General features: G+C 36.7%; 6 protein-coding genes and 1 pseudogene across 18 annotated transcripts; 4 read left to right on the top strand and 3 right to left on the bottom strand.

Moving 5' to 3' along the window:
* The first annotated feature begins 2,073 nt into the window (after nucleotides 1-2,073).
* Nucleotides 2,074-10,065, top strand: LOC104714705 (lysine-specific demethylase JMJ17). Of its 6 annotated transcripts, none has more exons than XM_010432150.2 (26): nucleotides 2,074-2,218; nucleotides 2,321-3,663; nucleotides 3,833-3,890; nucleotides 3,974-4,096; nucleotides 4,259-4,316; nucleotides 4,455-4,591; nucleotides 4,940-5,101; nucleotides 5,219-5,305; nucleotides 5,422-5,604; nucleotides 5,704-5,853; nucleotides 5,965-6,147; nucleotides 6,247-6,312; nucleotides 6,403-6,498; nucleotides 6,738-6,824; nucleotides 6,904-7,020; nucleotides 7,114-7,321; nucleotides 7,419-7,495; nucleotides 7,656-7,714; nucleotides 7,802-7,933; nucleotides 8,036-8,195; nucleotides 8,284-8,619; nucleotides 8,707-8,763; nucleotides 8,866-8,964; nucleotides 9,056-9,151; nucleotides 9,239-9,429; nucleotides 9,526-10,065. In XM_010432150.2, the coding sequence occupies exons 2-26, from the start codon at nucleotides 2,345-2,347 to the stop codon at nucleotides 9,683-9,685; spliced, it is 4,401 nt and encodes a 1,466-aa protein (XP_010430452.1). In that variant the 5' UTR covers nucleotides 2,074-2,218; nucleotides 2,321-2,344; the 3' UTR covers nucleotides 9,686-10,065. The 6 variants fall into 6 exon arrangements, with proteins under 6 accessions (XP_010430452.1, XP_010430451.1, XP_087322506.1 ...); XM_010432149.2 differs by having other exon boundaries at nucleotides 2,087-2,218; nucleotides 5,701-5,853; XM_087466380.1 differs by having other exon boundaries at nucleotides 2,096-2,218; nucleotides 4,940-5,039.
* Nucleotides 10,066-12,198: 2,133 nt separating this feature from the next.
* Nucleotides 12,199-14,814, top strand: LOC104714703 (AT-hook motif nuclear-localized protein 5-like). Of its 8 annotated transcripts, none has more exons than XM_010432148.2 (7): nucleotides 12,226-12,507; nucleotides 12,592-12,636; nucleotides 12,792-13,313; nucleotides 13,695-13,762; nucleotides 13,844-13,975; nucleotides 14,066-14,227; nucleotides 14,316-14,814. In XM_010432148.2, the coding sequence occupies exons 3-7, from the start codon at nucleotides 12,794-12,796 to the stop codon at nucleotides 14,598-14,600; spliced, it is 1,167 nt and encodes a 388-aa protein (XP_010430450.1). In that variant the 5' UTR covers nucleotides 12,226-12,507; nucleotides 12,592-12,636; nucleotides 12,792-12,793; the 3' UTR covers nucleotides 14,601-14,814. The 8 variants fall into 8 exon arrangements, with proteins under 8 accessions (XP_010430443.1, XP_010430450.1, XP_010430449.1 ...); XM_010432147.2 differs by having other exon boundaries at nucleotides 12,248-12,507; nucleotides 12,787-13,313; XM_010432144.2 differs by having other exon boundaries at nucleotides 12,248-12,507; nucleotides 12,750-13,313.
* A 282-nt stretch (nucleotides 14,815-15,096) lies between these two features.
* Nucleotides 15,097-18,149, top strand: LOC104714702 (AT-hook motif nuclear-localized protein 5). The gene is made up of 5 exons (XM_010432140.3): nucleotides 15,097-16,222; nucleotides 16,722-16,789; nucleotides 16,863-16,994; nucleotides 17,081-17,239; nucleotides 17,618-18,149. Exons 1-5 carry the CDS (start codon nucleotides 15,721-15,723, stop codon nucleotides 17,900-17,902), a joined length of 1,146 nt encoding a protein of 381 aa, XP_010430442.2. The 5' UTR covers nucleotides 15,097-15,720; the 3' UTR covers nucleotides 17,903-18,149.
* Nucleotides 18,150-18,467: 318 nt separating this feature from the next.
* LOC104714701 (cysteine-rich receptor-like protein kinase 15) lies at nucleotides 18,468-21,255 on the top strand. The gene is made up of 7 exons (XM_010432138.3): nucleotides 18,468-19,310; nucleotides 19,440-19,577; nucleotides 19,658-19,776; nucleotides 19,885-20,095; nucleotides 20,195-20,432; nucleotides 20,513-20,663; nucleotides 20,736-21,255. Exons 1-7 carry the CDS (start codon nucleotides 18,518-18,520, stop codon nucleotides 21,024-21,026), a joined length of 1,941 nt encoding a protein of 646 aa, XP_010430440.1. The 5' UTR covers nucleotides 18,468-18,517; the 3' UTR covers nucleotides 21,027-21,255.
* A 54-nt stretch (nucleotides 21,256-21,309) lies between these two features.
* On the bottom strand, nucleotides 21,310-22,740 carry LOC104714700 (putative glutathione peroxidase 8). The gene is made up of 6 exons (XM_010432137.3): nucleotides 22,554-22,740; nucleotides 22,134-22,210; nucleotides 21,985-22,046; nucleotides 21,780-21,898; nucleotides 21,516-21,683; nucleotides 21,310-21,434 (listed from the first exon to the last, which is right to left on the bottom strand). Exons 1-6 carry the CDS (start codon nucleotides 22,596-22,598, stop codon nucleotides 21,402-21,404), a joined length of 504 nt encoding a protein of 167 aa, XP_010430439.1. The 5' UTR covers nucleotides 22,599-22,740; the 3' UTR covers nucleotides 21,310-21,401.
* A 383-nt stretch (nucleotides 22,741-23,123) lies between these two features.
* On the bottom strand, nucleotides 23,124-25,105 carry LOC104716075 (xyloglucan-specific galacturonosyltransferase 1 pseudogene; annotated as a pseudogene).
* A 674-nt stretch (nucleotides 25,106-25,779) lies between these two features.
* LOC104716074 (putative F-box protein At1g31000) lies at nucleotides 25,780-27,012 on the bottom strand. Its single transcript, XM_010433417.2, has one exon. The coding sequence runs from the start codon at nucleotides 27,010-27,012 to the stop codon at nucleotides 25,780-25,782; it is 1,233 nt and encodes a 410-aa protein (XP_010431719.2).
* Nucleotides 27,013-27,022: the final 10 nt, after the last annotated feature.

The raw sequence follows: 27,022 nt of genomic DNA, 5'->3' as shown, positions 1-27,022 counted from the left end.
AATCTTATACCGTTTTTGTTATAACGGATCATAAAACGAGGACCAAAAACGACAAAAAATCACTTTAAAAACTTTTATACTATTTTTTCTATCCAACAATTTGTCGTAACACTAACCGTTTTTCAACCGCCAAAAAATTTATACCGCTTTATATTGTTAAATTGATCTATATATAATATATATTAGCATAAAGCTAAACCAATTTACTAATTTTGTATAATTCAATCAATATGAAATTATATCATCATAAAGTGATGGTGCAAATGTTTATGTTCAAATGGGTTCTGAATTTTACTTTTTTGTTACTTAAAAAAATTATAGTTCTTTTTGTTTACTATAAACGTTTTCGACGACAAAATTTTTTTTAAAACTTTTTACATGTTTTGGGAATTATTCAGTATTTCCGGTTATCAAAAAGATTAAACAAAAATAGTGGTGCAAAACGTGGATGTTTAAATGCAATTACCAGTCACTTTCTTGTTTCCCATTGTTTAAGAAGAAATTAATCATAAGGGTATCAAATTGGTAAAAAAAAATGGTAACTACAAAAAGAAATACATATGCCATATGGTATGTTTTTGTCAATGATACCATAATCTGTACGCGTCGCGTAGCGCACACACACACTGGTACCGTATTCCACAACTCCATCTAATTGATCCATAGCTGTCAATCAATAGTATATAAATATTTCACATAATTAGTTATATATTACTACATTTACACAGATACATGTCCCTTGTCGCACATAACTATTTTGGTAACAAGTTTATCTTTTCCTCTAATTGAAATGAAATATTTGGAAAGATGATAATGTGAAAAATAGAATAATGTGAACGTGGAAAAGGAAGAAAATAAGTTAAACCAAAAATTTAGCCACCGACATAACGCTCTTTAGCATTTTTATTTTCTTTTGTTTTCTTCCAACAGTAGAAACGCCTTTTCACCGACCATCCCCTCGTACCTGCTGTGAATGATATCGAGAATTTTTTTTTTCCTTTTTCTTTTTATTATCTTGAAAACTCACAAAATTTACTTCTTTTTTCAAAAATGTTACTTCTTCTTGACTGTGCAACTGGCAATAATCGGACACGGTTTAATTTGATGCTAATCCTGGGAGAAATCTCATGAGACATGGGGTTCATCAGTGCTATACAAGCATATGAAGCATTGAAGGGAAGATTAAACCGTTTTTGATAGAAAAACTCCTTTTATGCAAAAAAATGTCATCTTTGTATGACTTTGTTGAATATTACATTCCAATTTAGCTCAAAATCGATTACAATGTAAAAAGTATGCAATGATAGGTGCAATTACATGTGTTGAACTAGATAAATGATAGGCGCAATTACATGTGTTGAACTAGATAAATGATAGGCGCAATTTACTTTCTCCAATCTAATCGATTGGGAAATCAAAGACAAAACACATTAAATGAGAGGTCCTTTGGAATGCTTCTAGTCAACTCATTCCAATTGGTAAGAGACAATAGAGAAGATTAGCATGATCCATAACACAAAAACTGATGAGACATCAAATGAGAAAGAAAGAGATATATAGCAGCAGTAAACTATAAACCTAAGCTCGAATCCGAATTTGTATAGAAATATTAGGAACATTGTGGAAATAGTCTCAATGTTATATCAAATTATAAAATAGCCAAAAAATCTCTAAATTAAACAAGTCTAAACCCTCTCTACCATAAATAATAATAATTAATTGTAGACACAAAAAAAAAAAAAAAAATTATAGATTTTTTTTAACAAAACATTTAAACTATTCTTTAATTTCCATTTTGGAAAAAAAGTCCTTGGGAAAGTTTATTATGGGCCTTGGCCTTACCAGCCTTAGTAACGTGAGCCCAACACAGCGAAAGAGAAACTACACGTAGTACCTCTCCGATCAGAATAAACGGCAAGCAGTTCTTATCCATTAAACCGGCACAAAGTCCTCTTCCCGTAGAAAAGAACTGAGAATATTTTCTCTCTCTCTCCTACCCCGTAATTTCCGTTACTAACCAAACCCAATTTTGGAAATTCAGTAACAGCGCTTTATAAAAGAAAATTAAAAATCTTTTTTTTTTTCTTCTTTTTTCACAAACAAAATTCGTCAAAAAAAAAAAACAAAAACATTCTTTGGAGGAACACTTCATCTTCTCCGCAACTCTAGTTTCTCACGAGCTCTGTTCTGTTTCCTCTCTCCAACAGTCTCACACAAGGTATTAATAAATTTTGCTAACCCTAGAATTGAATTCTCACTGTTCTTGAATTAGGGTTTTTGATCTTTTTGCGTGTCTGTATTGAATTATTTTTATCCGTAGGTTATGATTGTGCGGTTTTAGTTGATGTGTTTGGTAATGGGAAAAGGTAGAGTTAAGGCAGTGGAGAAAAGGGTTTTAGATCAGAAACTTAGAGGATCGATCAATGTTCCTTTAGGACCGGTGTACCATCCGACAGAGGATGAATTCAAAGATCCGTTAGAGTACATATACAAGATCAAGGCAGAGGCAGAGGTTTATGGAATTTGCAAGATTGTTCCACCTAGTTCTTGGAAACCTCCTTTTGGTTTGGATTTGGAATCTGTTAAGTTCCCAACAAAGACACAAGAGATTCACCGGTTGCAGTTTCGTCCTGCTTCTTGCAATTCGAAGACGTTTCAGTTGGAGTACAATAGTTTTTTGGAGGAGCATTTAGGTAAGAAGCTGAAGAAGAGAGTTGTTTTCGAAGGTCAGGAGTTGGATTTGTGTAAGCTGTTCAATGCCGTGAAGCGGTTTGGTGGTTACGAAAAGGTTGTTAAAGGGAAAAAATGGGGTGAGGTGTATCAGTTTATGAAATCTGGTGAAAAGATTTCAAAGTGTGCTAAGCATGTCTTGTGCCAGTTATACAAAGAGCATTTGCATGATTTTGAGAATTATCACAGTCGGATGAATTCGGATACGTCAAAGGGCTGCAAAAGGAAAACGAATGAACGGAGTAGACGGTGTTCTGAATCTCGAAGCTCAAAGAGAAGAAAGAGAAGTGGTGATGAAAAGAATCCAAAGGTGGAAATTGAAGAAGTGGTTGATCAATCATGTGAGCAGTGTAAAAGTGGTAAACACGGCGAAGTGATGCTTCTGTGTGATAGTTGTAATAAAGGTTGGCATATATATTGTCTCTCGCCACCGCTGAAGCATATCCCACTAGGGAACTGGTATTGCCTTGAGTGCTTAAACACTGATGAAGAGACTTTTGGGTTTGTTCCTGGTAAATGCTTACCACTAGAAGACTTCAAGCGCGTTGCTGATCGCGCTAAAAGAAAGTGGTTTGGTTCAGGATCAGTGTCTAGGACGCAGATAGAGAAAAAGTTTTGGGAGATAGTAGAAGGGTCAGGTGGTGAGGTTGAAGTTATGTATGGTAATGATTTGGATACTTCTGTTTATGGAAGTGGTTTCCCTCGAATAGGTGATCAAAGACCAGAATCAGTTGAGGCAAATGTATGGGATGAATATTGTAGTAGCCCTTGGAATCTCAATAACATGCCAAAGTTGAAAGGATCTATGCTTCAGGCCATTCGGCATAACATTAATGGTGTAACAGTGCCTTGGCTATATCTTGGAATGCTCTTCTCTTCTTTTTGTTGGCATTTTGAAGACCATTGTTTTTACTCTGTCAATTATCTACACTGGTATGTTTCCTCTACTGTAATCCTCATTTTCGTTTCTTTCTACAAATATTTTTTGGTTCTTTTGAAGCATTCAGAGTACTGCATTCTCCATTCTTGAAACTCTCTAATTTATAGTCTTTTATCTTGAAAGATTTTGCTACCAACTTGTTTTTGATTCACACTTCTTCAGGGGAGAGGCAAAATGTTGGTATGGTGTTCCGGGCAGTGCTGCTAGTGCTTTTGAAAAGGTTAGTCTTTGTGTGCTCTAAGCCTCCAAAGGGTTTTTAATCTTTGCTCTTAATACTTGAGCTGCTTAATTTTTTTTCTGTAGGTTATGCGGAAAACTCTTCCGGATCTCTTTGATGCTCAGCCAGATTTGCTCTTTCAACTGGTTACCATGTTGAGTCCGACTGTTTTACAAGAAAATAAAGTCCCAGTCTACACAGTATTACAGGTTTGATATACGAGTATATAGTTCATTGATGAGCTTATTTCATTGTTAGCATTTTTAATTGCAAGTTTGGAAGTTATTTGTGATTAGTAGTAACGTTCCTCCTAAAATCACTGAGCTTGTTTAGTTTTATAACATAATCCCTCTACTTTTGTTCATTGCTAGGAGCCTGGAAACTTCGTGATCACATTTCCAAAATCCTTTCATGCTGGATTCAATTTTGGTACGCCAACTTCTAATAATAGTTAGAGCTGTGATGTAACTAGTTTTGCGCGTAAAGTGTTCAATTAATTGCGATAGGGAGTTTGTTACCAGTATGTTTGTGCAGTTTATGATATACTAGCATATGTTGTCCTACCAGGTTTAAATTGTGCAGAAGCCGTCAACTTTGCCACTGCTGATTGGCTACCTCATGGTGGTTTTGGGGCAGAGCTGTATCGGCTATACCGCAAACCTTCAGTCATATCTCATGAAGAGCTTCTCTGCGTGGTAGCTAAGGTAAGAAAGACAATATGAACAGCATTAAAAAACATTGCTATGATAGGCTAGCGAGATGAATTGTATGCCCATTTACCTCTGGTTGGAAACATGTCCCATTATTTCTATTGGCTTGTTGGGCGATATTTGCTTATACTGCTTTTGTGAGTCCATTGAGTTAGTTGGTTTTGTTGATTAATATACTAACTCTATTGCATTCACAAAAGAAGATATAGTTATTACGTGATGGGAGATGCACCACTACTAATTATTCATTGGTTACTAGTGCAATTGTGTATGCTAGCTTCAAGCACCAAATGTGGATATATGCGCAGCTTCAGTGATTGCTTTAACTGTAATCTCTTATAGGAAAACTGCTGCAATATCGAAGGATCAATACATTTGAAGAAAGAATTGCTCAGAATATACAGCAAGGAAAAGAACTGGAGAGAGCAGCTCTGGAAAAGTGGTATTTTGAGATCTTCTCCTATGTTTATGCCTGAATGCCCTGATTCTGTGGGCATCGAAGAGGTTTTTCTTTCTGCAATCAGATATTGTTGGTTTCAATGTTATGTGTTTTTGCCTACTCATTCTAGTTTGCATAAGATAATGCTCTGATGTGTGGACTCTTTATAACGGTATTTGCAGGATCCAACATGCATCATCTGCCAGCAATATCTTCATCTTTCTGCTATCGTCTGCAATTGCAGGCCATCTGTCTTTGCATGCTTGGAGGTAAATATTTATATCCAACTTTCTAGAGACCAATCCACTTCAGGCAGAACCTACCCTTAAGAATCTAGTTTCTTGATTTTGCTATTTACTTCAAGTGTTTATAATCTTGAATTCAGCACTGGAAGCACCTTTGTGAATGTGAACCTACAAAGTTGCGTCTTGTATATCGTTATACCCTTGCCGAGTTGGATAGGATGGTACAAGAAATTGAAAAGTTTGGTGGCTGCAAAACGCAAGAAACCAAAAACTCACAACGGCCGAGTTCAGGCACCAAACGATCTAGTGCTTTCAACAAAAAGGTAAATTTATACTTAAGGGTGTGTATTAAATAATTTAGCGGTCTTCCATATCTTATGATAAATATATAAACTGTTGCTGCTTTTTTCTCATACTAGCAGGAGGGAATGCAAGTGAGTCAGGCACGACCAGCTGACAGATGGCTTCTTCGAGCATCGAAGGTTCTTGACCATGCCTTTTCTAGTGTTGAATATGCCACTCTTTTGAAGGAAGCAGAACAGTTTCTTTGGGCTGGATCAGAAATGGACCGTGTGAGTTTCGAGTATCTGTTGGAATGCTTTTTGTATATTTGTCTTTAGGTAGATTCTGGAAAATATTGTCTTTAGGTAGATTCTGGAAAATAATATTTTCTTGTCATACAGGTACGAGATGTTACAAAAAGTTTGGTCAAAGCAAAGATATGGGCTGAAGCTGTTAGCGACTGTCTTTCAAAAGTCGAAGGTGAAGCCAACAATGATTCAATGAAAGTTCACTTGGAATTTATTGATGAGTTGGTGAGAGTTAACCCCGTTCCTTGCTTTCAATCTGGTTATCTGAAATTAAAGGTTAGCCATATAGCTGTGATATCCCAGTTTTCCTTTAGATCCTTACTATTGTTAGCCTTTATGTTATTACATTGTTTACACGTTTCCATTTCTATGTAGGACTATGCTGAAGAGGCTAGAAAATTGTCTGAGAAAATCGATTCAGCTCTGTCAAGTAGCCCAACTGTATGCCACTACAAACTCCAATCTGACTACATCCGGTAAAATCATTAATGTTATGCATTTTGATTCATGTAACTTGGTTTTTGTTTCTAGATCACCCAGCTGGAGCTATTGCATTCTGAAGTCTCTAGTTCACCAATATCCTTTACAAAACATGAGATCTTGTCAAAGAAGATCTCTTCTGCAAAGGTAAACCATTGTATAGACCGACATGTGCATAGTTCTTTTTTCCGCTAGCTTACAATATCTTAGTAGTCATGTTTTGTGTTTTAAATAACAAGGGAATCTGTTATAGGGTGTGTGAGTTAAGAAGAATATGTGAATATTGCCTATTGGTTTAAATTACGATTCCATATTGAATAATATGAGACATGTTGATTAATGTCTTTTCTTGAATTTGATAATCTTTCTTCCTCATGGGTCCGCAGATGTTAGCTGAAAGGGCGAGACTCTGTCTTGCGGACACTAAACGTCCAGGGACTGAAATGGATCCACTTTTCAAGCTTAAGTCAGAGGTGAATATATTGTCCTTATTCTGAAAATGATGATTTTGTTACTTGTTCATGCATTATAATCGTTCTTTTTCCTTTATAGATGTTGGAGCTTCAGGTGCAACTTCCAGAAACAGAAGGGATTCTGCATTTGGTAAAGAAATCAGAATTAGCCCGTGATAAATGTAACAACGTTTTGAATGGTTCTTTATTTCTCAAGGTTGGCTGTACTTTTGTTCTGCATCTTTCATTGTGATTAAGAAACCATCTCATTTGTTGAACCTTTCTGAAGTATTTTCTTTTTTCTGCACAGAATGTGGAAGAGGTTCTTAATGAATTCGATAGTTTCAGCGTCAACGTTCCTGAATTAAACATTCTGAGGCAGTGCCATGTTGACACTTTGTCTTGGATTTCACGCTTTAATGATGTAATGACTGATGTTCGTGAAGGCAAGGACCAACGAAAGCTAATAAAAGACCTGAGTTCCCTTCTAAAGGATGGATCATCGTTAGGTATTAAAGGTATTTCTTTTGTACTTCAACATTCTTTTGGGTGTTTCCACCTATTTTTGCGTTGTAATCCATAGTGACAGGCTGATAGCTTTAACCTATACCACAGTATCTGAAGTAGTTGAAGGACTGCCTCTTGTTGAGGTTGAATTGAAGAAGGCATCTTGCCGGGAAAAAGCTCGAACGGTAAATGTTTTCTCTTTCTTTATTGACTTTGTATCCCTTGTTTGTCTCATGCAGTTATCATGAATTCATGATATCATGTTGAATATAAAATGTATGAAATTTGTTTTATATATATAGCAAGAAGGTCTCTGAAATTCAGCTTTTTGTTTGGTAAATGTAGGTTTATACTGCAAGAAGGTCTCTAAAATTCATCGAGCAGCTGCTCTCGGAAGCTGTTGTGTACGTTGTCCCCAGATATTGATTATAAAATATGTAATGCATTCTACTTTATTTTTATATATGCATGCTAAAATTTTATATTTCCAGGCTACACATCGATGAGGAAAAGTTATTTGTTGAGATCTCGGGAATTTTGTCAACGGCTCGGTGTTGGGAGGAAAGAGCAAGCAGTATCCTTGCCAGTGAAACTCGGATGTACGACCTTAAAGATCTCGTCAGGTAAATATCTTTTGTTCAGGCTTTTAAATTTATTTAGTTCAGCCCATCATGCTTTGTTTTTTCTTTAAGTCTTTTTATTCATGAAAAGATGTTTGTTTCTAGGACGTCAATCAACATTGATGCGGTTTTGCCTTCTTTGAAAGGCATAGAGAAGACAATCTCATCGACTGAAACTTGGCTTCAGAAATCTGAGCCTTTTTTGTCAGCCACTTCCTCTGTGGCATTATCTCCTTGTTCTGTGCTTGAACTTCCTGTATTAAAGGTTTGTCTGCCTCTTGTGCCTATTTTGGTTTCTGTATTTTTGGTAACTGATGTGATCATTGGAGTATTCAATGCTTTAATTTTTGCAGGACCTAGTTTCTCAGTCTAAATCGCTAAACGTTCAGCTTCAAGAGCCAAGAGTTCTTGAAACATTGTTGCTTAATTGCGAGAGGTGGCAGTGTGATAGTCATCAGATCTTGCAAGAAACTAAAGATTTGTTGGACAATGCGAAGATAGATGATGGCACGCATAGCAATATCCTTCCGATGATTATGGATTTGATAACCAGAGTGGACTCTGCTAGAGAATCTGGTCTGGCCCTTGGTCTCAATTTCGATGAACTTCCCAAACTTCGAGCTGCAAGTCTAAAACTAGGATGGTGTAGTAAGACCATCACGTTAACCTCTAGCTCACCTTCCTCTGAGGTACAAATATATTTCTGAGTTTTAATTTAACGCTTAGTGTGGTTATGTACCTCCTTTTGATTGTTTAAGTGTGTCTTTAAATGGCAGTTGCTAAAAGATGTAGGAAAGCCCTCGTTACAGCAAATTCAGCAGCACTTAGAAGAGGTATGTTCGGTGAATACGTTATCCTTCTCTTTGGATTTTCAATGAATACGTTAACACCACAGGGATCTGGTTGATGAGTTTCGGTCATTTTCTTATTGACAGGGACTAACACTGGAAATATTACCGAAAGAGTATTACTTAGGAAAGAGACTCATGGAGTTGAAAGACACTGGACTAGAGTGGGCAAAACGAGCTAGAAAAGTACTTGCCAACACTTATTATTTTTCAGTCTATTTCTTTATATCTCTTTGGAATGTCTAACGAAAGCGAGAGCTATTGGTTTGATCTGCAGGTGGTGACGGACTCTGGTGCTCTTGCCTTGGAAGATGTTTTCGAGCTTATTTCTGAGGGTGAAAATTTACCTGTCCATCCAGAGCAGGAACTTCAGGTTAATAGATGAAATGAATTTTAACAAAGCTTAGCACATAACTTACCGTTATCTTATACTGTTTTGTGTCATGGTTGATTGATGCAGTCTTTACGAGCTCGGAGTATGTTACACTGTATTTGTTTAAAGCCGTACAACTCAAGATCCATGGTTTCTTGTAATCAATGTGGCGAATGGTATCACACCTATTGCTTAAAACTTCATTGGCGCCCTGAGGCTTATGTCTGCTCCGCTTGCTGTCCAGTGGCGGAATCCTCTCCAAAGATTGACCCTGCGAGGTTTGTTACTAGTTCCATACAAGCTTACTCTAAACACGTTTGCCACACACTTTTCTGTTTTCTGAATCCATTTGTTTGATTGATATCTGGTAACAGATCAACGGAGCCAGAGACACAGTCGCGAAACCAAAGACAGACAAGAAAGGTAGTGACTGGTGCTGTAGTTGATGATTTACGGTGGAAAACCCGAAAACGCATCAAACGGACAGCTAAAAGGAGCCCTCAGGTTCATATTCTTCCATGGTTCTTCACTTAAGAACCAACATAATAATCTCTTGAGGGACTGAAATATAGAGCTAATTCATTTATTCAATTTTAGATGATGGGGTTTTTCTCAAATCTTTTTTTGTAATGTTTCCATTAGAAAAATGGAGAAGTTAACATAAAAGGTTTTTAGACTTTAATAATTTGCCAGATTATTGGATCTTTTATTTTTTTTAACTAGATCACTGGATCTGTAATTTGTAGTATTATGTACTAGATAAATTCTAATCACAACTATGTATAGAGGAGATATTAGCTTTAGATCTTAAAGCGAAGGCTTTACTTGTAACTTGTTAAAATCTATTGTATCGGTCTACCGTTGTTTTTGTATTGTAATTTTTATTCAATTGTAATTTTGATGATTTTCTTCAACATACTTATATAACCTTCTTTCAAATTTCAAAACCAACAAACTCCTACCAAAATCAAACTACCAGCAACAGCTATTAGAAGAGTTTTGAAAACAAATTTGGTTTGGACCAGAAATCAACGGACCACAAATGTGTGAAAGAGAGAATCATATCACTCCATCCCCACAGATACATCAGAAGGAAAATTCAAAAAAAAGCAATAGTTGAGATCACTTTCCTTACAAGAATCACTTTTGATGACATCATGTGAATCACAGACCCACAATCATATCTCTCTCAATATATATATGTACATTTGTATGTAGAGATGTGTTGTGAAGTATTAACCAAGGGACCTTTCATAGAAACAGAGCCTTATTGTACCTTTTCAGACACCATCCTCAAGCTGAAAGCTTCCTTCAACACTCTTCTTCCATTTTTGAATATCTTACATTTATTGTGTCCATCCATATCTTATTAATGTAGTTTTTAATATATATATATAATAGTAAAAGTTATAAAGGAATGGACTATTTATGTGAGCAAACCAATTTTTTAAAAATGTCAAGTTCAGTACTGGTCGGCCTCAAATATTTATGTGATTTTTCATGAAAATTGCTAATAAGTAAAAAAAAAACAAAGTAAGACAAGTCACATTAAATTTAAGTGAAAAGTTGGCAAAAAGAAGAATAAGGGAAAGTCAAATTTATTAAGTTTAATGTCAAAAGTCAAAACAATGTTGGTGTTAAAGCGTGAGTGCAACAAGATTGTTGACATTAGACAAACTAAAAAATTTGTAGTCAGAAATTGGAATTGGGACTTGGGAGTAGTAGCAAAACAAATCTAATTAAACCAAAAAAAACATATCTAGTGCATCATACTAACTTGACTATTTGGATTTTTTGGTCGGGCCCTTTTAGACGCCGGATATTAAATGCATCATACTAACTTTCAAATTAGGTGCAAAATATATATACGTATATATATATATATTTTTTTTTTTAAATCACTTTCAAAACTTTTGAAAAATAAAAGAATTTAGATAAATAAAAGTAAAAGGAAAAAAGAGGAATATAAAAATGGGAAAAAAATAAAGTTAGGAGAGAGGGCTCACTGTCCGAAGCAAAGAAAGAAATAGCAAAGTGATTTAGACATGTGAGAGAGAGATATTCAAGTGTGTCCCAATTCACTCTCCTATCCTTTAGTCAACATTAGGACACATCTCTCTTTCATACATCTCTTTTTAAATCAAAGTTTAAAATTGTACAACAACAAAATTTTTTTTTGTTTTAAAACAAAGTTTGATTTAGTTTATATTTTCTTTCCTACATCTGAATTGTGAATTGAAGATTATATGAAGTTAAGTCAACACGAGTCTTGCTTCATTCTTTGATACCTTCTACATGGTTGGTTACATGAACTCACCTCTTCTAATAACAACTTAAAGTGAAAAAAAAAAACTTACAAAATATCTAATGAAAATCTCGCAAATAAGAACATGAAAGTCAGATATAGACAAAAAAATATATACAAATCATGGGAATAATAATTACAAAAATTAAACTGTAAGATTCAATATAAGAAACTTTAAAAACTTAGATAAACTCTAAATTAATAGTATAATTATCTAAACTAATTAAAATATAACTAATAAATATTATATATACTATAGATAATAATAAAAGATATTTAGATAACTTCTAATTTGTTTGATACGATGTATTAAGTTTCGTTGGCCAAAAAAGATACATTAGAAAAATAATATATTATAAAATTTAAACTTTTCTTAGTATTACTATTTTATATCTTTATCACTGTTTCTTAAAAAATATAATAATTTGAAATGTTAAATAATTTTTTTTCTTAGTAATGGTAAGTAGGCTTTACGAGCATGAATTTTTTTTAAAATCAAAGCAAACAATTTATAGATACATGAAAATCATTTAATATTAATAATGAATATAACATCAATGACTAATAAATATTGCTTTTCAGTCAGAGAACTAATGAAACATTAGATTTTGTAATAAGAAAGTTCTAATAATATCCTTTTTGAATTAAAAAAATATTCTTCAACAAACTAATTAAATATTCTAAAAAGTGGAGAAAAAAAATATTCAATGTATATCTTTAACCAAAATTTAATAAACTAAATAAATTAAAAGAAATATATAAATAGGAAACAATGGTCGTCACTCTCCTTTCTCTCTTCTTCTTCTTCTTTTGGTCTTCTAACTTTCAGAGTAAGGCCTCTCCAATTCAAAAAGTTCACAAAATATTAAAAAGAAAACAAAATTACAAATCTGTTGTCTCTTCTCCCTGATTTGTCTCTTCTGTCAACTTCCTTTGTCATCTCCTCTGATACACATTGTGTTCTCCATCTCAGAAACCCTAGATTTCTCCATCAAATCTAGCTTTTCTTGTTTCTTTGGGAGATTTGCTTTCTCTCGTGGAGACTGTAACAGTAGGAGAAGCTACTTACTTAATTCCAAATCTGCAATCGAGTTCTTAGTGATACTCAAGATTTTAACTTCTTTTTGTTTTTTAGGTTTCATAGAAACAATTTGGATCTTGAAAGCTGATTGATTACTGGGTAAATTAAGAAACCGCCATTGTTGTTCTCTTTATTAGGGTTTACGATTTCTTAGGGAATTAAAGTTTCCTTTTTTAAAAAAATCTCTTCTTTTATTTTTGTACTCTTTAAAGATTTGTAATTTAGGGTTTTTTAATGCATGGACGGAAGAGAAGCAATGACATTTCCAGGCTCGCATCCTCAGTACTATCTTCAAAGAGGATCCTTTCCCAATCTTACACCTTCCCAGGTCGCGAGTGGTCTTCACGCGCCGCCGCCGCCACCACATCCGGGGTTTAGGCCAATGTCAAACCCTAACATTCATCACCCTCAGGCTAGCAACCCAGGACCTCCTCCTTTCTCCATGGCTGAGCACTCTGATTTTGGGCACAGTATTCACATGGGGATGGGTTCCTCTGCTTCTGCTGCGGAGTTTCAGCCGCCTCTATCACAACCGCCGCCACCGCCATCTCCACCGGCGGGGACACCGCCGGCTAGGAAGAAACGTGGACGACCGAGAAAGTATGCTCCTGCTCCTGATGGACCAGTCTCTCTAGGGCTTTCTTCAATGCCTTGTGTTAGTAGTAATAAGTCCAAGGACTCATCTCCAATGTCTGATGATCCTAATGCACCCAGACGAGCCAGAGCCAGAGGTCGACCTCCTGGAACTGGAAGGAAGCAACGCTTGGCTAATCTTGGTGAGATCTCGAGTTTTTTTTCTGCTTAATTACTTGGTCAAGTTAAGTTGTTGCTTTAGCTTTGTCGTTACTGCTACTCAATATTGATTGTTAGGTATTAGATTGACTGATCCATGTGTGGTTGATTTAATGTAAGTTGAGATAGTAATTGGTTATTCTAATGTGGTTGGCCAACATGGTACAAGACTATAAAATATAATATGTAAAGCTTGGATCCTGCTAGAGCTTTAGATGATTCTATGGCCAGATTAGGTTATTGATGTAGCTCTGTTGTTACTGCTACTCAACATTGATTGTTTGGTATTAATTAATGTTGATATGATTGTTCATTCTAATGTGATTAGTCAATTGAAAACTTTTAACTCTGTTTATTTATTTTAGGTGAGTGGATGAATACATCAGCTGGATATGCTTTTGGACCTCATGTGATCAGCGTTGAAGCAGGAGAAGTAAAACTCTCAAAACTCCTTTCAATTCTTACTGATTATGTAGCTTTACATTGTTTCAATTTCATTTTAATTTTCTTGCAGGACATTGTTGCGAAAATTGTGTCATTTTCACAGCAAAGACCTCGAGTTCTTTGTATAATGTCAGGCACTGGAACAGTTTCTTCAGTCACTCTGCGTCAACCCGGTTCAACAACACCTCACTTATCATTCAAGGTTTCAAAATCGTTCATTCTGTTAATCGAGAGAATACAAAACCTGGAAAGAGATTTCTAATAGAATCCTTTTTTTTCTTGTTTTCCTTAGGGACGTTATGATATTCTAAGTTTAGGTGGATCGTATCTGGTGAATGATGAAGGTGGATCCAAAAGTCGAACAGGCGGGTTGAGTGTCTCTCTTTCTAATGGCGAAGAAGGTCTTGTTTTTGGCGGTGGAATTAGCACGCTTATCGCAGCCAGCCTTGTTCAGGTATAATTTATGCTACCAATTGAAACTTTTCAGTAATTTGATTTCAGTTTTTTATATGTAACTGAAAAATTTGTTGGTTACTTTGAAGGTGGTGGCTTGTAGTTTTGTATATGGAGCAAGTGCAAAGTCTTATAATACCAATAACAACAAGACCATCAGACAAGAAAAAGAACCAAATGAAGAGCACAACAATAGCGATATGGAGACCACACCGTGTAGTGCACCAGAAGCTGCAGCATCGGCGGGTCAGCAGACGCCACCAAACTTCTCAGCTGCTCAGGGAATGAGCGAATGGCCCGGTTCAGGATCAGGAAGGTCACTTGACGACTCTAGCAGAAACCTACTCACTGATATTGATTTGACTCGCGGATGATTCAAAAAACAAAAACCATTATTAGTCTCTTAAGCAGCAGCAGCATACATAGTGTGAGTGCTGTACATATCTTTGTTGTTGTAGATGTCTCTCTCTGGGAAAGCTAATACCAGACATTTCAGGATTTGAGACCAGATCTCTCAGTTCCTTCTAACACTGTTAATGTAACTGAACTCCCTGCTTTCAGGCTATCTAAGGAGATTTTAACTCTTTAGTTTCTTTTGTGTTCACCAACAACTTCAATACTTGTGTTCACTGAAAGACTATAGTGTATTTGGCTTTCAAGTATCCGAAATACTTAGAAAATTAATTAAAATAGTAAATTTAAATAAGTATAAACAAAAATTGCCAAATAATAAATGTTTGGATATTTTAGTTTTTTTTCTTTATTAGATATAATATACAAGATGTTCTTCCAAGAAGATTGATAATTAATACATGAAAAGCATTTAACATTAATGAATAATATTCTCAGTGACTAATAAATTTCGTTTTCAGTCAGAGAGAGATGTAATGAGACATTATTAGATTTTGTTATAAAATCATTCAAGAAAGTCTATATCCTTTTTTAATAAATAAATCAGTAAAAATCTCAAACAAACCAAATTTAATATTCTCAAAAAAAGGGAGAAATAAAAAGAAGACAATAACACAATATTAATTAAAAAGAAATATATAAATAGAAAACAAACAATGGTCGTCTTCGTCACGCTCCTTTCTCTTCTTCAGTCTCCTTTTTTATTTTATTTTTTTTCTGAGATTTGCTTTCTCTGCTAGAGGAGACTGTAACAGTACGAGGAGCTACTTTTAACTGTTTTGTCTACATACATTTCAAATTTGCAATTTACTTTCTTGAGTTCACTTAGAACTCAAGATTTAGCCTTTTTTTTTTCTTTCTAGGGTTCATTGAAACAATTTTGGATCTTGAGTCCATTAGCTGAAAAGACCCGACTTTGATTACTGGGTATATTATAAAAACCCGCCATTGTTGTTTCTCTTTACTACTTTGGGGATTTAGGGTTTACGATTTCTAGTTGGTAGATAAAAATTTTTGTTTTTTTGAGAAAAGTTTCCTTTTTTAAAATCTCTTAAGAGAGTTGTAATTTAGGGTTTTAAATGCATGGATGGGAGAGAAGCTATGGCATTTCCAGGCTCGCATCCTCAGTACTATCTTCAGAGAGGAGCCTTTACCAATCTTACACCTTCCCAAGTCGCGAGTGGGTTTCACGCGCCGCCGCCGCCACCTCCCGGAATGAGGCCAATGTTAAACCCTAACATTCATCACCCTCAGGCTAGCAATCCGGGGGCTCCTTTCTCTATGGCTGAGCAGCAGAGGCACTCTGATTTTGGGCACAGTATTCACATGGGGATGGGTTCTTCTGCGGCGGTTCAGCCGCCTCTGTCGCAGCCTCAGCCACCGCCGGATACACCGATGGTTAAGAAGAAACGTGGAAGGCCGAGAAAGTATGCTCCTGAGGGACAAGTTTCTTTAGGGCTTTCTCCAATGCCTTGTGTTAGTATGAAGTCTAAGGACTCTTCTTCAATGTCTGATCCTAATGCACCTAAACGAGCCAGAGGTCGACCCCCTGGAACTGGAAGGAAGCAACGTTTGGCTAATCTTGGTGAGATCTCAAGTTTTTCTCTGTACTTGGTCTAGTTAAGTTGTTGCTTAGGACATGAGCTTGGATCTTTTGTGATTAGGTGAAAGTTTGAATGGTAGAAGCTATGGTTAAGTTATTGTTTTGTTTCTTTAGCTCTGTTGTTATTGCCACTCAACAACAGATGAGTAATTCGTCATTAGGATGTGTTTAGTCAACTCAGTATTAGTAGATTTGAACAAATCGACTTCTTGATTAAGATACAGTATGTAGCTTTGGAACAACTTTCTTCTACATACATTGAACACGAGCTGGGGTTCTTATGATTAGAGCTAGATTTTGGATGCTAGAAGCTTAAGATGATTCTATGGTCATATTAGGTTATTGATTTAGCTCTGGTGTTACTGCTACTCAACATTGATTGTTTGGTATTAAGCTGTGAAAGAGTAATTTGACTGATCCACTTGTGTTGAGATAAGTAATTGGTCATGACAATGTCATTTAAATCTGTTCATTACTTTAGGTGAGTGGATGAATACATCAGCTGGATTTGCTTTTGCACCTCATGTCATCAGCGTTGGAGCAGGAGAAGTAAACTCTCAAAACTCCTTTCAATCTTAATGATTTATGCAGCTTTTTAATTTCCTTTATATTTTTCTTGTAGGACATTGTCTCGAAAGTTTTGTCATTTTCACAGAAAAGACCTCGGGCTCTTTGTATAATGTCAGGCACTGGAACGGTTTCTTCAGTCACTCTGCGTGAACCTGCTTCAACAGCGCCTTCCTTAACATTCGAGGTTTCAAATCGTTCAATCAGTTAATCGGAAAAAAGAACCTAAATGTCGAAAGCTAAAGATTCTTATCCCTTCTTTGTGTTATACAGGGACGTTTTGAGATTCTAAGTTTAGGTGGATCTTATCTGGTGAATGAAGAAGGTGGATCCAAAAGTCGAACAGGCGGTTTGAGTGTCTCTCTTTCTGGTATTGAAGGTCATGTTATTGGTGGTGGAATTGGAATGCTTATCGCAGCCAGCCTCGTTCAGGTACTTTGAATCTTAATGGTTGAAAAGTGAATCTAAACATCATATTTAATGATTTGTTTGTGCTGTTTACATGTGTTTGAATGCATATCTTACACAAAATTTCTACTCAGTTTTGGGTGCTTTCACCTTGTAAGTGTCCGTGTAACAAATTTTAGTTCAGCTCAGTTTTGGACTAACAAACCAAAACAAAGAAGTAAATGGTTCATTTCTGATACAAAATTTTTGTTTGGTTCCGTGAAGTTTTGTTTTGGTTGTAATTGGTTGGTATAAAATTTGTGCTACCCGGAATACAAAAGTTTAAAACATTGTTTTGTTTGTTTGGATCTGTTTATATGTAATGTGTCTCTTAAACTGAAAAACTTGTTTGTAATGTTGAAGGTGGTAGCTTGTAGTTTTGTATACGGAGCAAGTGCAAAGTCCTATACTACCAATAACAACAAGACCATCAAACAAGAAAAAGAACCAAAGGAAGAGCAAAACAATAGCGACATGGAGACAACACCAGCTAGTGCACCAGAACCAGAAGCATCGGCGGGTCAGCAGACGCCACAGAACTTCTCAGCTCAGGGAATGAGCGGATGGCCCGGTTCAGGTTCAGGCTCAGGCAGATCACTTGACTCGAGTAGACCTCTACTCACTGATATTGATTTGACTCGTGGATGATTCTAAACAAAAACATTATAGTCTTTCATCCTATCACTACCCTTTAGTCTTGGAAGCAGCAGCAGCATACAGAATGTGAGTGCTGTAAATATCTTTGTTGTTGTAGATTTATCTCTCTGGGAATGTTAAAACCAGACATTTTAAGGATTTGAGACCAGATCTCTCTCAGTACCTTCTAACATTGTTGAATTAAATGTAACAGAACCACCCCCACTTTCAGGCTTTTTAAGGAGATGTTTTAACTATATTTGTACTAGTTCCGATTTATTTGCTCTTGTAATGGCTTTATGAGAAGGAAAGTCAAGAAAGATGCGACGATGATTAATTGATTATACTATACTACTCCCTGCAGAGGGTTAAGAAGAAATTGCTAAGAACGTATAGAGAAACTTCTAGACTTCATGTATCTGTATCTGACGTCCTCGAAGGAGTCAAGGAACCATGAAATCTTTTGAAGTCGCAGCAAAAGAGTTACGCAAGAAAATTCAAAGCAACATACAGACAAGAGGCGTTTACTATGACTTTAACCGAGTTATCTTGAGTCGTCACAAAGCAACCTCTATTTAAAGGTTTTGTGACCTAAAAGGAAACAAATCGAGAAATTAAAAACGAAGCATGTCTTCTTTGATCTTCCTTTTCATTTTGTCTTTCCTCAATACTAGTTTCACAGCTTGTGCTCAAAATCCTAATTTCCTAGGTGGTTTCTGTCCGAACACGACAACTTTCTCAAGAAACAGCACTTACTCCATTAATCTCACAACTCTTTTGTCTTCTCTCTCTTCCCGCAATGCTTCATACTCCACCGGATTCCAAAATGCTACGGCTGGAGAATCCCCCGATATGATCACCGGTCTTTTCCTCTGCCGGGGAGACCTCTCGCCGGAGGCTTGCCGTAACTGCGTCGTCTTTTCCGTCAACGACACGCTTACTCGTTGTCCTAACGTGAGACAAGCCGTGCTCTACTACGATCATTGTATGCTCAGATACTCTCACCGCAATATCCTATCGACCCCTACACTCAATCAAAAAATTTTTATGACTAACGGCAACAATATGTCATATAAACAAGTAGGCCGGTTCGAAGATACGGTGTCACTTAAACTCAACCAAGCTGCGGTCGAGGCAGCGAATAGTCCTCGAAAGTTCTTTACGTTTAAGAGCAATTGGACTGCGTTCCAGAATCTGTACGGCCTGGTTCAGTGCACACCTGATCTCACGACACAAGACTGTTTGCGTTGCTTACAAATATCCATTAATGGATTGCCTTTTTACAGAATTGGGGCAAGAATTCTTTATCCTAGTTGTAATTCTAGGTACGAGATTTACTCGTTCTACAATGAAACCGCCATTACAACACCACCACTGCCACAGCTGTCCCCGCCTCTCGTGCCATCTCCTCTGCGACCTGGTGAACTATTTCTTCTTCCTCTGTTTTTCTTCTTTCTCTAAGTTACCAATAGGGAAAGTTTCTATTTTTGACTTTTGATTCATCTGCCAGTACTATACCATCTTAAATAAATTGATCTTTGAAACGCAGGGAAAGGTGGGAATCCAAGTGTCTTAGTGGTAGCCATTGTTGTACTTGTTATTTTGGTTGTCCTGCTTCCCATAGCTTGTTACTGTTTCCTTGCAAAGAGGGCAAAGAAGACTTATGACACAGCACCTGCATTTCATGGTAAAGATTCTTCAACTCATTAATCTTTATTAGGTTTGAGTGACTGATTCTGATTACTAGCGACTTTTACTGCGCAACAGGAGATGATATAACAACTGCAGACTCACTGCAGCTCGATTATAGAACAATCCAAACTGCAACAAATGATTTTGCAGAGAGGAATAAGATTGGTCAAGGTGGATTTGGTGAGGTTTACAAGGTATTATTTTACTGTTCCTCTTGAGGTTGTCTACTTTTATTCGTGTTGCCTACACATTTAAATAACCAGATGATGCTTTGCTTGATAAAAAATTTAAAACATGTGTAGGGAATATTATCGAATGGGACTGAAGTTGCGGTGAAGAGACTGTCGAAAACTTCAGGACAAGGTGAAACAGAGTTCAAGAACGAGGTTGTTGTGGTGGCAAAGCTTCAGCACAGGAACCTGGTAAGGCTACAAGGATTTTGTCTAGAAGGTGAAGAAAGAATACTAGTCTACGAGTATGTGCGCAACAAAAGCCTTGATTATATCATCTTTGGTCAGTTACATTGTTCCAATGATTCGTTTACTCATTTCTTGAATATCAAAGGTTGCAAAATATTTTGGAAGCTAACTTGTACTTTATGGATGTGCATAGACCCTGCAAAGAAAAGTCAACTAGACTGGACTCTTCGATTCAAGATCATTGATGGGATTGCTAGAGGAATTCTCTATCTTCATCAAGACTCACGCCTCACGGTCATACACCGTGACCTCAAAGCGAGTAACATTCTCCTTGACGAGGATATGAATCCGAAAATTGCTGATTTTGGAATGGCAAGGATCTTTGGAATGGACCAAACCCAAGAGAAGACAGGCAGAGTAGTTGGTACCCTGTAAGTCTTTCCGCCTCTAGTTGTCATAAGTTGAACATTATATTCTGACAATAAACCAATGCTTTTCTTCTGAATATTAGCGGTTACATGCCTCCCGAATATGTGATGGGAGGCCACTTCTCAATGAAATCTGATGTCTATAGCTTTGGAGTGTTAGTTCTTGAGATTATAAGTGGTAGGAGGAATAGCAGCTTTCATGAGAGAGACGTCGCACGTGACTTGGTCACATATGTAAGTTTCAGTATAAGTTATACAGGTATTGATTGCTTGCATTGCAAGAACTGATTGATTGATATCCTCTAGGCTTGGAGGCTTTGGAGTAACGGAACAGCGTTAGATCTCGTGGATCCAATCATTGAAGGAAATTGCCAGAAGAATGAAGTGATTCGATGCATCCATATCGGACTTTTATGTGTTCAAGAAGATCCTGTAAAGCGTCCGACCTTGTCAACCATTTTCGTGATGCTCACTAGTAATACTGTGACTTTACCAGTGCCTCAGCAACCAGGGTTTTCCGTTCAGACTAGAAACCAGCTTCATCAATGGAGCACGTCTGTTGACCGTTCGTTGATCACTGATATATATCCTCGTTGAATATGATGTTAACCTTACAACGCTGGAATCATCATCTGCTATTATTTATTTTCGATGAAACCTTGGAGTAGGTTTAATCATATGGCTCACAGATTGGATCAGTTTGGTTCATCTAAATTAAACCTTTAGTTTTGTTTTGTGAACCTGTCAAGATTTTATGTGGTTCTTTTGTATCTTAGTCAACTTGATTCTCTTATAATATGATGATGCTCTGGTGTCTTTTTATCAACCTTAATGGGAGAGCAACATGTTAGGATTTAGGAAACAAAAATAGAGCAAAACATTTCAAATCCAAGGCAATGTCATAACTCTTTATTAAATAAGAGAGGTTCATTATCAAATACAATTCGATTCAACAACAAAGCTTTCATCATCTCAGGAGATATTCAGAAGCTTATATATGTCATGCTGCAGAAAAAATGAGACAGAGAAGTTAGCAGAGTGAGTGAATAAGAGAGCAAGAGAGAGAGAGAGATATAGTTTCGCTACCTCAAGGGTAAGAGGGGAGGTAGTTGGATAATAACGTTCTACGGCTTGACCCTTCTTATCAACAAGAAACTTAGCAAAGTTCCATTGAATGTCATCACCAAAGATTCCCCATTTGCCTTTCTTCAAGAACTTATACAGAGGAGATTCATTCTCTCCGTTTACTTCAATCTAACACACAACACAACCGGACATATTCAGTTGTTATAAAAAAAAACTCAAGACATAGAGAATTGTAATGAATTCGTCGAGTGATCGATCTACCACCTTGTTGAAAATGGGGAATTCAGATTTGAAGCGAGTACAGACAAAGTCAGTAATCTGGTCATTAGTTCCCGGTTCCTCGTCACCAAACTGGTTACAAGGAAATGCTAGAATCTCCAGACCTGTAACAAGACAACATCAATCGAGAACTAATCGAGTTGAAGAAACGAGAGACCATCAGAGACATTTATTGAAAAATCAGATTTACCTTTCTCTTTGTACTTGCTATAAAGCTCATTCAACTCAGTGTAGTTTGAGTTTGTCATCCCACTGAGACCATCAGAGAAGAGTATAATAAACAAGACAAGAAACCTAAAATTTTAAACAGAAGGCGCAAGTACAAAAAAAACAACCAACCATTTGGAAGCAACATTGACAATCAAAAGAACTTTGTCTTTGTATTGACTGAGTTCTAAGCTGTCTCCCTTTGCATCCTGTTGCAATTATTCAGCTAAAGACTCAGAGAGAGAGGCCAACACAAGAACTCAATCAAAGATCAAAGAAAACAATCCCCAATCAACAGAAGAAGACAAATCAATGATCAACTGAAAACATGATCCATCATACTCTAATTGATTCTACACCTATTATAACCAACAAGACACATTAAAGTACAAATCTTTTCACACTATTATCAGATTGTCTTAGAACCCTATTTCAAAGGTGCTTCCTTTCAACAAAAAAATAAAATAAAAAAGAAAACCCCATTCATTCAAGTTATCAGAGACAGAGAGTGTTACAGAATCGATGATTCAAGTTAGAGCAATTTTAAATCACCTCGATGCTTATCTCGTAAACAGATTCTGGGTCCTTCGTCGCCATTGCACTATAAAATTAGAAATGCCAGAGAATCAGAAAGGAGTCAACGAGGAAAGAGACAAGCTGAAGCCGAGAAGCTAAAAAAGAGACTAGAAGAGAGACTTGTGGCAATTATTCGCTTTACACGCGCGGCTAGTGCGCGTGGCGTTTGATATAATCGTAATAAACTTTTGGGCTTAATGGGTTTCTTTCTAATGGGCCACATTTATATATTTGTCAGCATCTTTTTTTTTTTTTTTTTGTATTTTTGGCAAATCCATTCCAATAACCAATTTATCATATGTAATTTATACGAGGATTCAAACTAGTATAGAAGAAAAGCTTCGTCAATGACAATCATATTAATGAAACAGGTAGCTTATTGTTGACTTTTGTAATAATTTTTATTTTATATCAACCTAGCAAAAAAAGTTTTAGAACTGCAATTTTCTATTTCATCCTACGAAACTCTAATTCATAAGTCACCCTACCAGCCCACGACTGCACCACCTTATACAATAAGTTATTTTAAACATTTTGGGAATCATCTTTTGAGGTCACATCAATTTTTGAAACCTAAAATATTCAAATAATCGAACTACATTTGATTAAAAAAAATTGACAATGAGATTCAAAGAAAACAAAAAATTATACAGTTTTTGTAATCTTACGGAGTAAACTATCCATAGTAATATCAAAAGCATCTCGAAACCTCTCAAACTTGGCATTACTATCTCCATAGACCAAACCAGGCAAAAGCTCATGAACAATGTAACTCCTCATATCCTCTCTTTCCCTTAGTGTCTTTGACATCAACTTCTCGATCACACTCACTTTCTTTACCTTCACGTCTTCTTTGTTTATATACACTGAATATCTCCGGTGATCTTCCGGTAAATGCCACGTGTACTGATAATACGCGCTGTACGGATCAAAGATCACCGGAATACAACCTAATATGAGGGAATCGAAAATCGATTTCCTTGTCGGGCTGTCTCCGGGCGGTTGGAGGCAGAACTCCGAATCCCGGAAAAGCTCGATAACCGTTTCCGGTTTGTCGCAGCCTCCGGCGGTACAGTTCAAAAACCGGCATTGGTTTGGAGATGATTTGCATTGGTCAATCAATATTGACCGGATGCTATCAGGCTTGCCTGGTCTTGCTCCACCGGCGAAGCTGATTAGGCTCCGACGAGGCTTTCCGATGATCTTATTTTGCCAGTTGGCGATATCATCGTCGGTTTTAGGGTGGAAGTATGTCGGATGAGGTATCGCCACGTCGTTAGCTTCCCATGGATTACGTTCGATGAGAAGCTTTGTAGGGTTTTTCATTTCTTGCATCTCAAGTAAACTTGACCCCCAAGAAAACTTATCATTCCTCCTAAAATCCCAAGAGATCTTTCCGAGAACAAAAACATGATCTTTTCCAGCGTTTTTTCTCCATGATTGCTTTGATCCGAGCCATTTAACAACCTCGATCGCCAAAACATCCTTCACATCCTCAGAAACGTTCTTGAAATGCCATCTCAAAACATCGATACCACCATAAAAAAGGCACATAGAAGAGCTTCGCTTTGCTCTCATCATAAACCCTACATGGATGCTTCAAAACTCTAGAGTGAAAGATCGGCTCAAGAGAATACTGATGCTTTTTGAACCAGCCTTTACCGAGAGTCTCAATCAATTCACCAAATGCATCGTTCTTGAAGTAGCTGCAAAAATTAGCCCATGGAACCATATCGGAGCATTCCCCCAACAAATCTTTGTTGAACTTGGACGGTAAATCGTAAACGTAGACCCCTTGTCCTTCGCAAGATCTAGGCTTTTTGCGGTTGCTTCCCATCGATAGCCAAGATCTTTGTACTTGAAGATACTTTTCAACGGCTTTCAGAGCGGTTTCCTCGTCTTCGTCCTTAGATTTGAAATATCTGTATCGTTCTTCGCCGGTTTCTGGATCCCAGTCAATCAACACATCGTGATCAATCTCGTTAACTTTGGATTCAGAATCTTGATCAAGAACGGAATCAATATTCTCCTCATGGATAGGTTTAGAATCTTGATCAAGAATGGAAATTCTTTCCCCGGTGAAAGTTTCATTCTTTATGACGTTGAGGCTTGTTCCGATGGTAGATTTGTCTCTTTCTCCCGAGAACGTTTCATTGTTTGCGAAACCCTTGTCTTCATCTTTACCAAGAACAAGAACGTTCTTCTCTTCTTGACTTCTTACCACACCTTCACTAACCGGTTTAGTGAAATTGTTGGCTGGCACACGTAAAGCCGGCTGAGAACCGGCAGTGAGACAATAAAGATCATTGAGCTTCCGCGAAGAGATGCAAATGTGAACTACATTACCGGAGATAACGGTCGTGGAAGTGGACCAAAGATAAATGAAGAAGAGAAAGAGAATCGTGAGAGGTACACGATAGAGAATTGATCTGGAGCAAGTACGAGAATCTTTAGGTGTTATCTCGGGTTTCTCGGTTTCGGTTTTTTTGGATGTTCTCGGTCGTCTCTTTGAGACGGAGACAGGCATTTTCTTGTTTGGTTGTTTTTTGGACTCTACTTTTTAAGCTTTTGTATATTGCTTTCTACGGACATGCACGCACGTCGTCGTCTAATAATTGTCATATATGATCATTGAGTTTGCACGTCTTGGAGTAACAAAAATATAAGTATTTGATTTAGAATAATTAAATATATATTTAGATTAATTATACATGTGTGGATATGTAAAAGATGTTAATTATATATTTAAGTGTGTTATAGTATTCAATGAATCTTGTATTGAAATTAATCCAAATGTTAGTAGCTAAAAGAACTAAATTGACGTGTCTCCAAGTTTGAATTTAAGATAATGGAAACTACTCTCTCAATATATGTTTGAATTATATATTCAGTGGTTTATTCAATTAGGTAATAATCCAATTCGACAATATTTTGTGATATCCTATGGCGAGAGCGGTCAGCATTTCTTGTCTCTGCAGGTTCTATGTTAATGTGGTTCAAACTTTTCCATTTTATTAACCTTTTTCTATAAATTTTGTTCATAGACTCATAGTCATAAGATAAGTATCATGATATGTACGATTAATATCATATTCACAGCTGAAGAATAATTTAAGAAATTAGCCAAAAGACTCTCGGAAAACAATTTTTTTTTTAAAAATAACATCTAACATAAATTTATTCATATATTATGACTCTTTAATTACAAGAACATAACAGTCTCTTCGTAATTGAAAAAAGGAAACACATCAGTAAACCTCCCAACGTCTGTGGATAAGTATCCTTTAACCGTAAAACACCTAAAACTCTTATTTTGTTGGTAATAGAGAATATAGAAATCTTCTTGATGATCGTGCGACACAAAAACAATCTCATCCGTATGTATAGAATAGCCTCTGATGCGTAAGTTAGGCCCCCATGAATCAATCAAAGGATGATGAATAAAGAAACATACCTTAGACCATTCATGTTTCTCAGCATCTTCCAAAACCCATAGCTCAAATCTCTGTCGCTTAGTTTCAGATACTATACTTGCTTTCCCTTTGTAACTTATCAAAGATGGGTGGTGAAAGTTTCTCACAAACGGAACACCCAAAATCCGAACTACTTGATCAAACTTTTCAGATCTCACATCGAATCTTGCTAAGCACCATTTCTTCTTGGAAACACATTCACGCACACTAGTATTAATCATCCAAGCGCCATAATAAACAACCCCGTTGATGCACACACCGTTCGTTTTGGCCCGGTGAAGAATGTTACATTCAATCATCCTCCATGATTTATTAACTCCTCCCAATGTGAATACTTGATGTTCAACAGATGGAGCATGCCAATAATCATGTAATTTCTCTGACATGCACAATACTTTATATTGACCATCAACTGGATCGTACCCGAAAAAGCTTCGGATAATCTTTTTTCTTGATTTCACTTTAGGTAAAGTTATCGACGTGCCTGTGCTAGGGTTACATATGATTTGTTCTCGACCGCATCCAAGACTTATCAATCCGTTAACGTAATGAGGAACCTCGTTGACGTAATTGTCGATTCCTTTAGGCATATTCGCGATTGGGCATGTTGCAAGAGATAGATAAGAGAGTGTTTCCATCATTGATGTCGTCGACGTAGACGAGAAGAACTTCCAAATCTGACGTTCGTTTTCGTTATCTAAACACTTGAATGCAAGGAGTTGACGTGGCTGAAGCGAAGACGGAAGCGGGAACAATCTGATGAAATCTTGACTGCGGATGATTTTTACCCATAACTTGGATACAAGGAGAAACCTAGCTACAGATTTTACAGGTAATCTCCTCAAAATCTCGAACACCAGATCGCTAGGAATTGAATCTTCAACATATCTTGTTGTTTCAGACGTTACTTGAGACGACTCGTTCTCGATCTTTCCCTTCTTGCTGCGATCTCTAGTTCTCATGATTGTGATG

This window comes from Camelina sativa, chromosome 9, assembly GCF_030686135.1.
Source record: "Camelina sativa cultivar CO46 ecotype springtype chromosome 9, ASM3068613v1".
Lineage (NCBI taxonomy): Eukaryota > Viridiplantae > Streptophyta > Magnoliopsida > Brassicales > Brassicaceae > Camelina > Camelina sativa.
The sequence above is the reverse complement of the archived record's forward strand: the minus strand, read 5'-3'. Positions and strand labels throughout refer to the sequence as shown.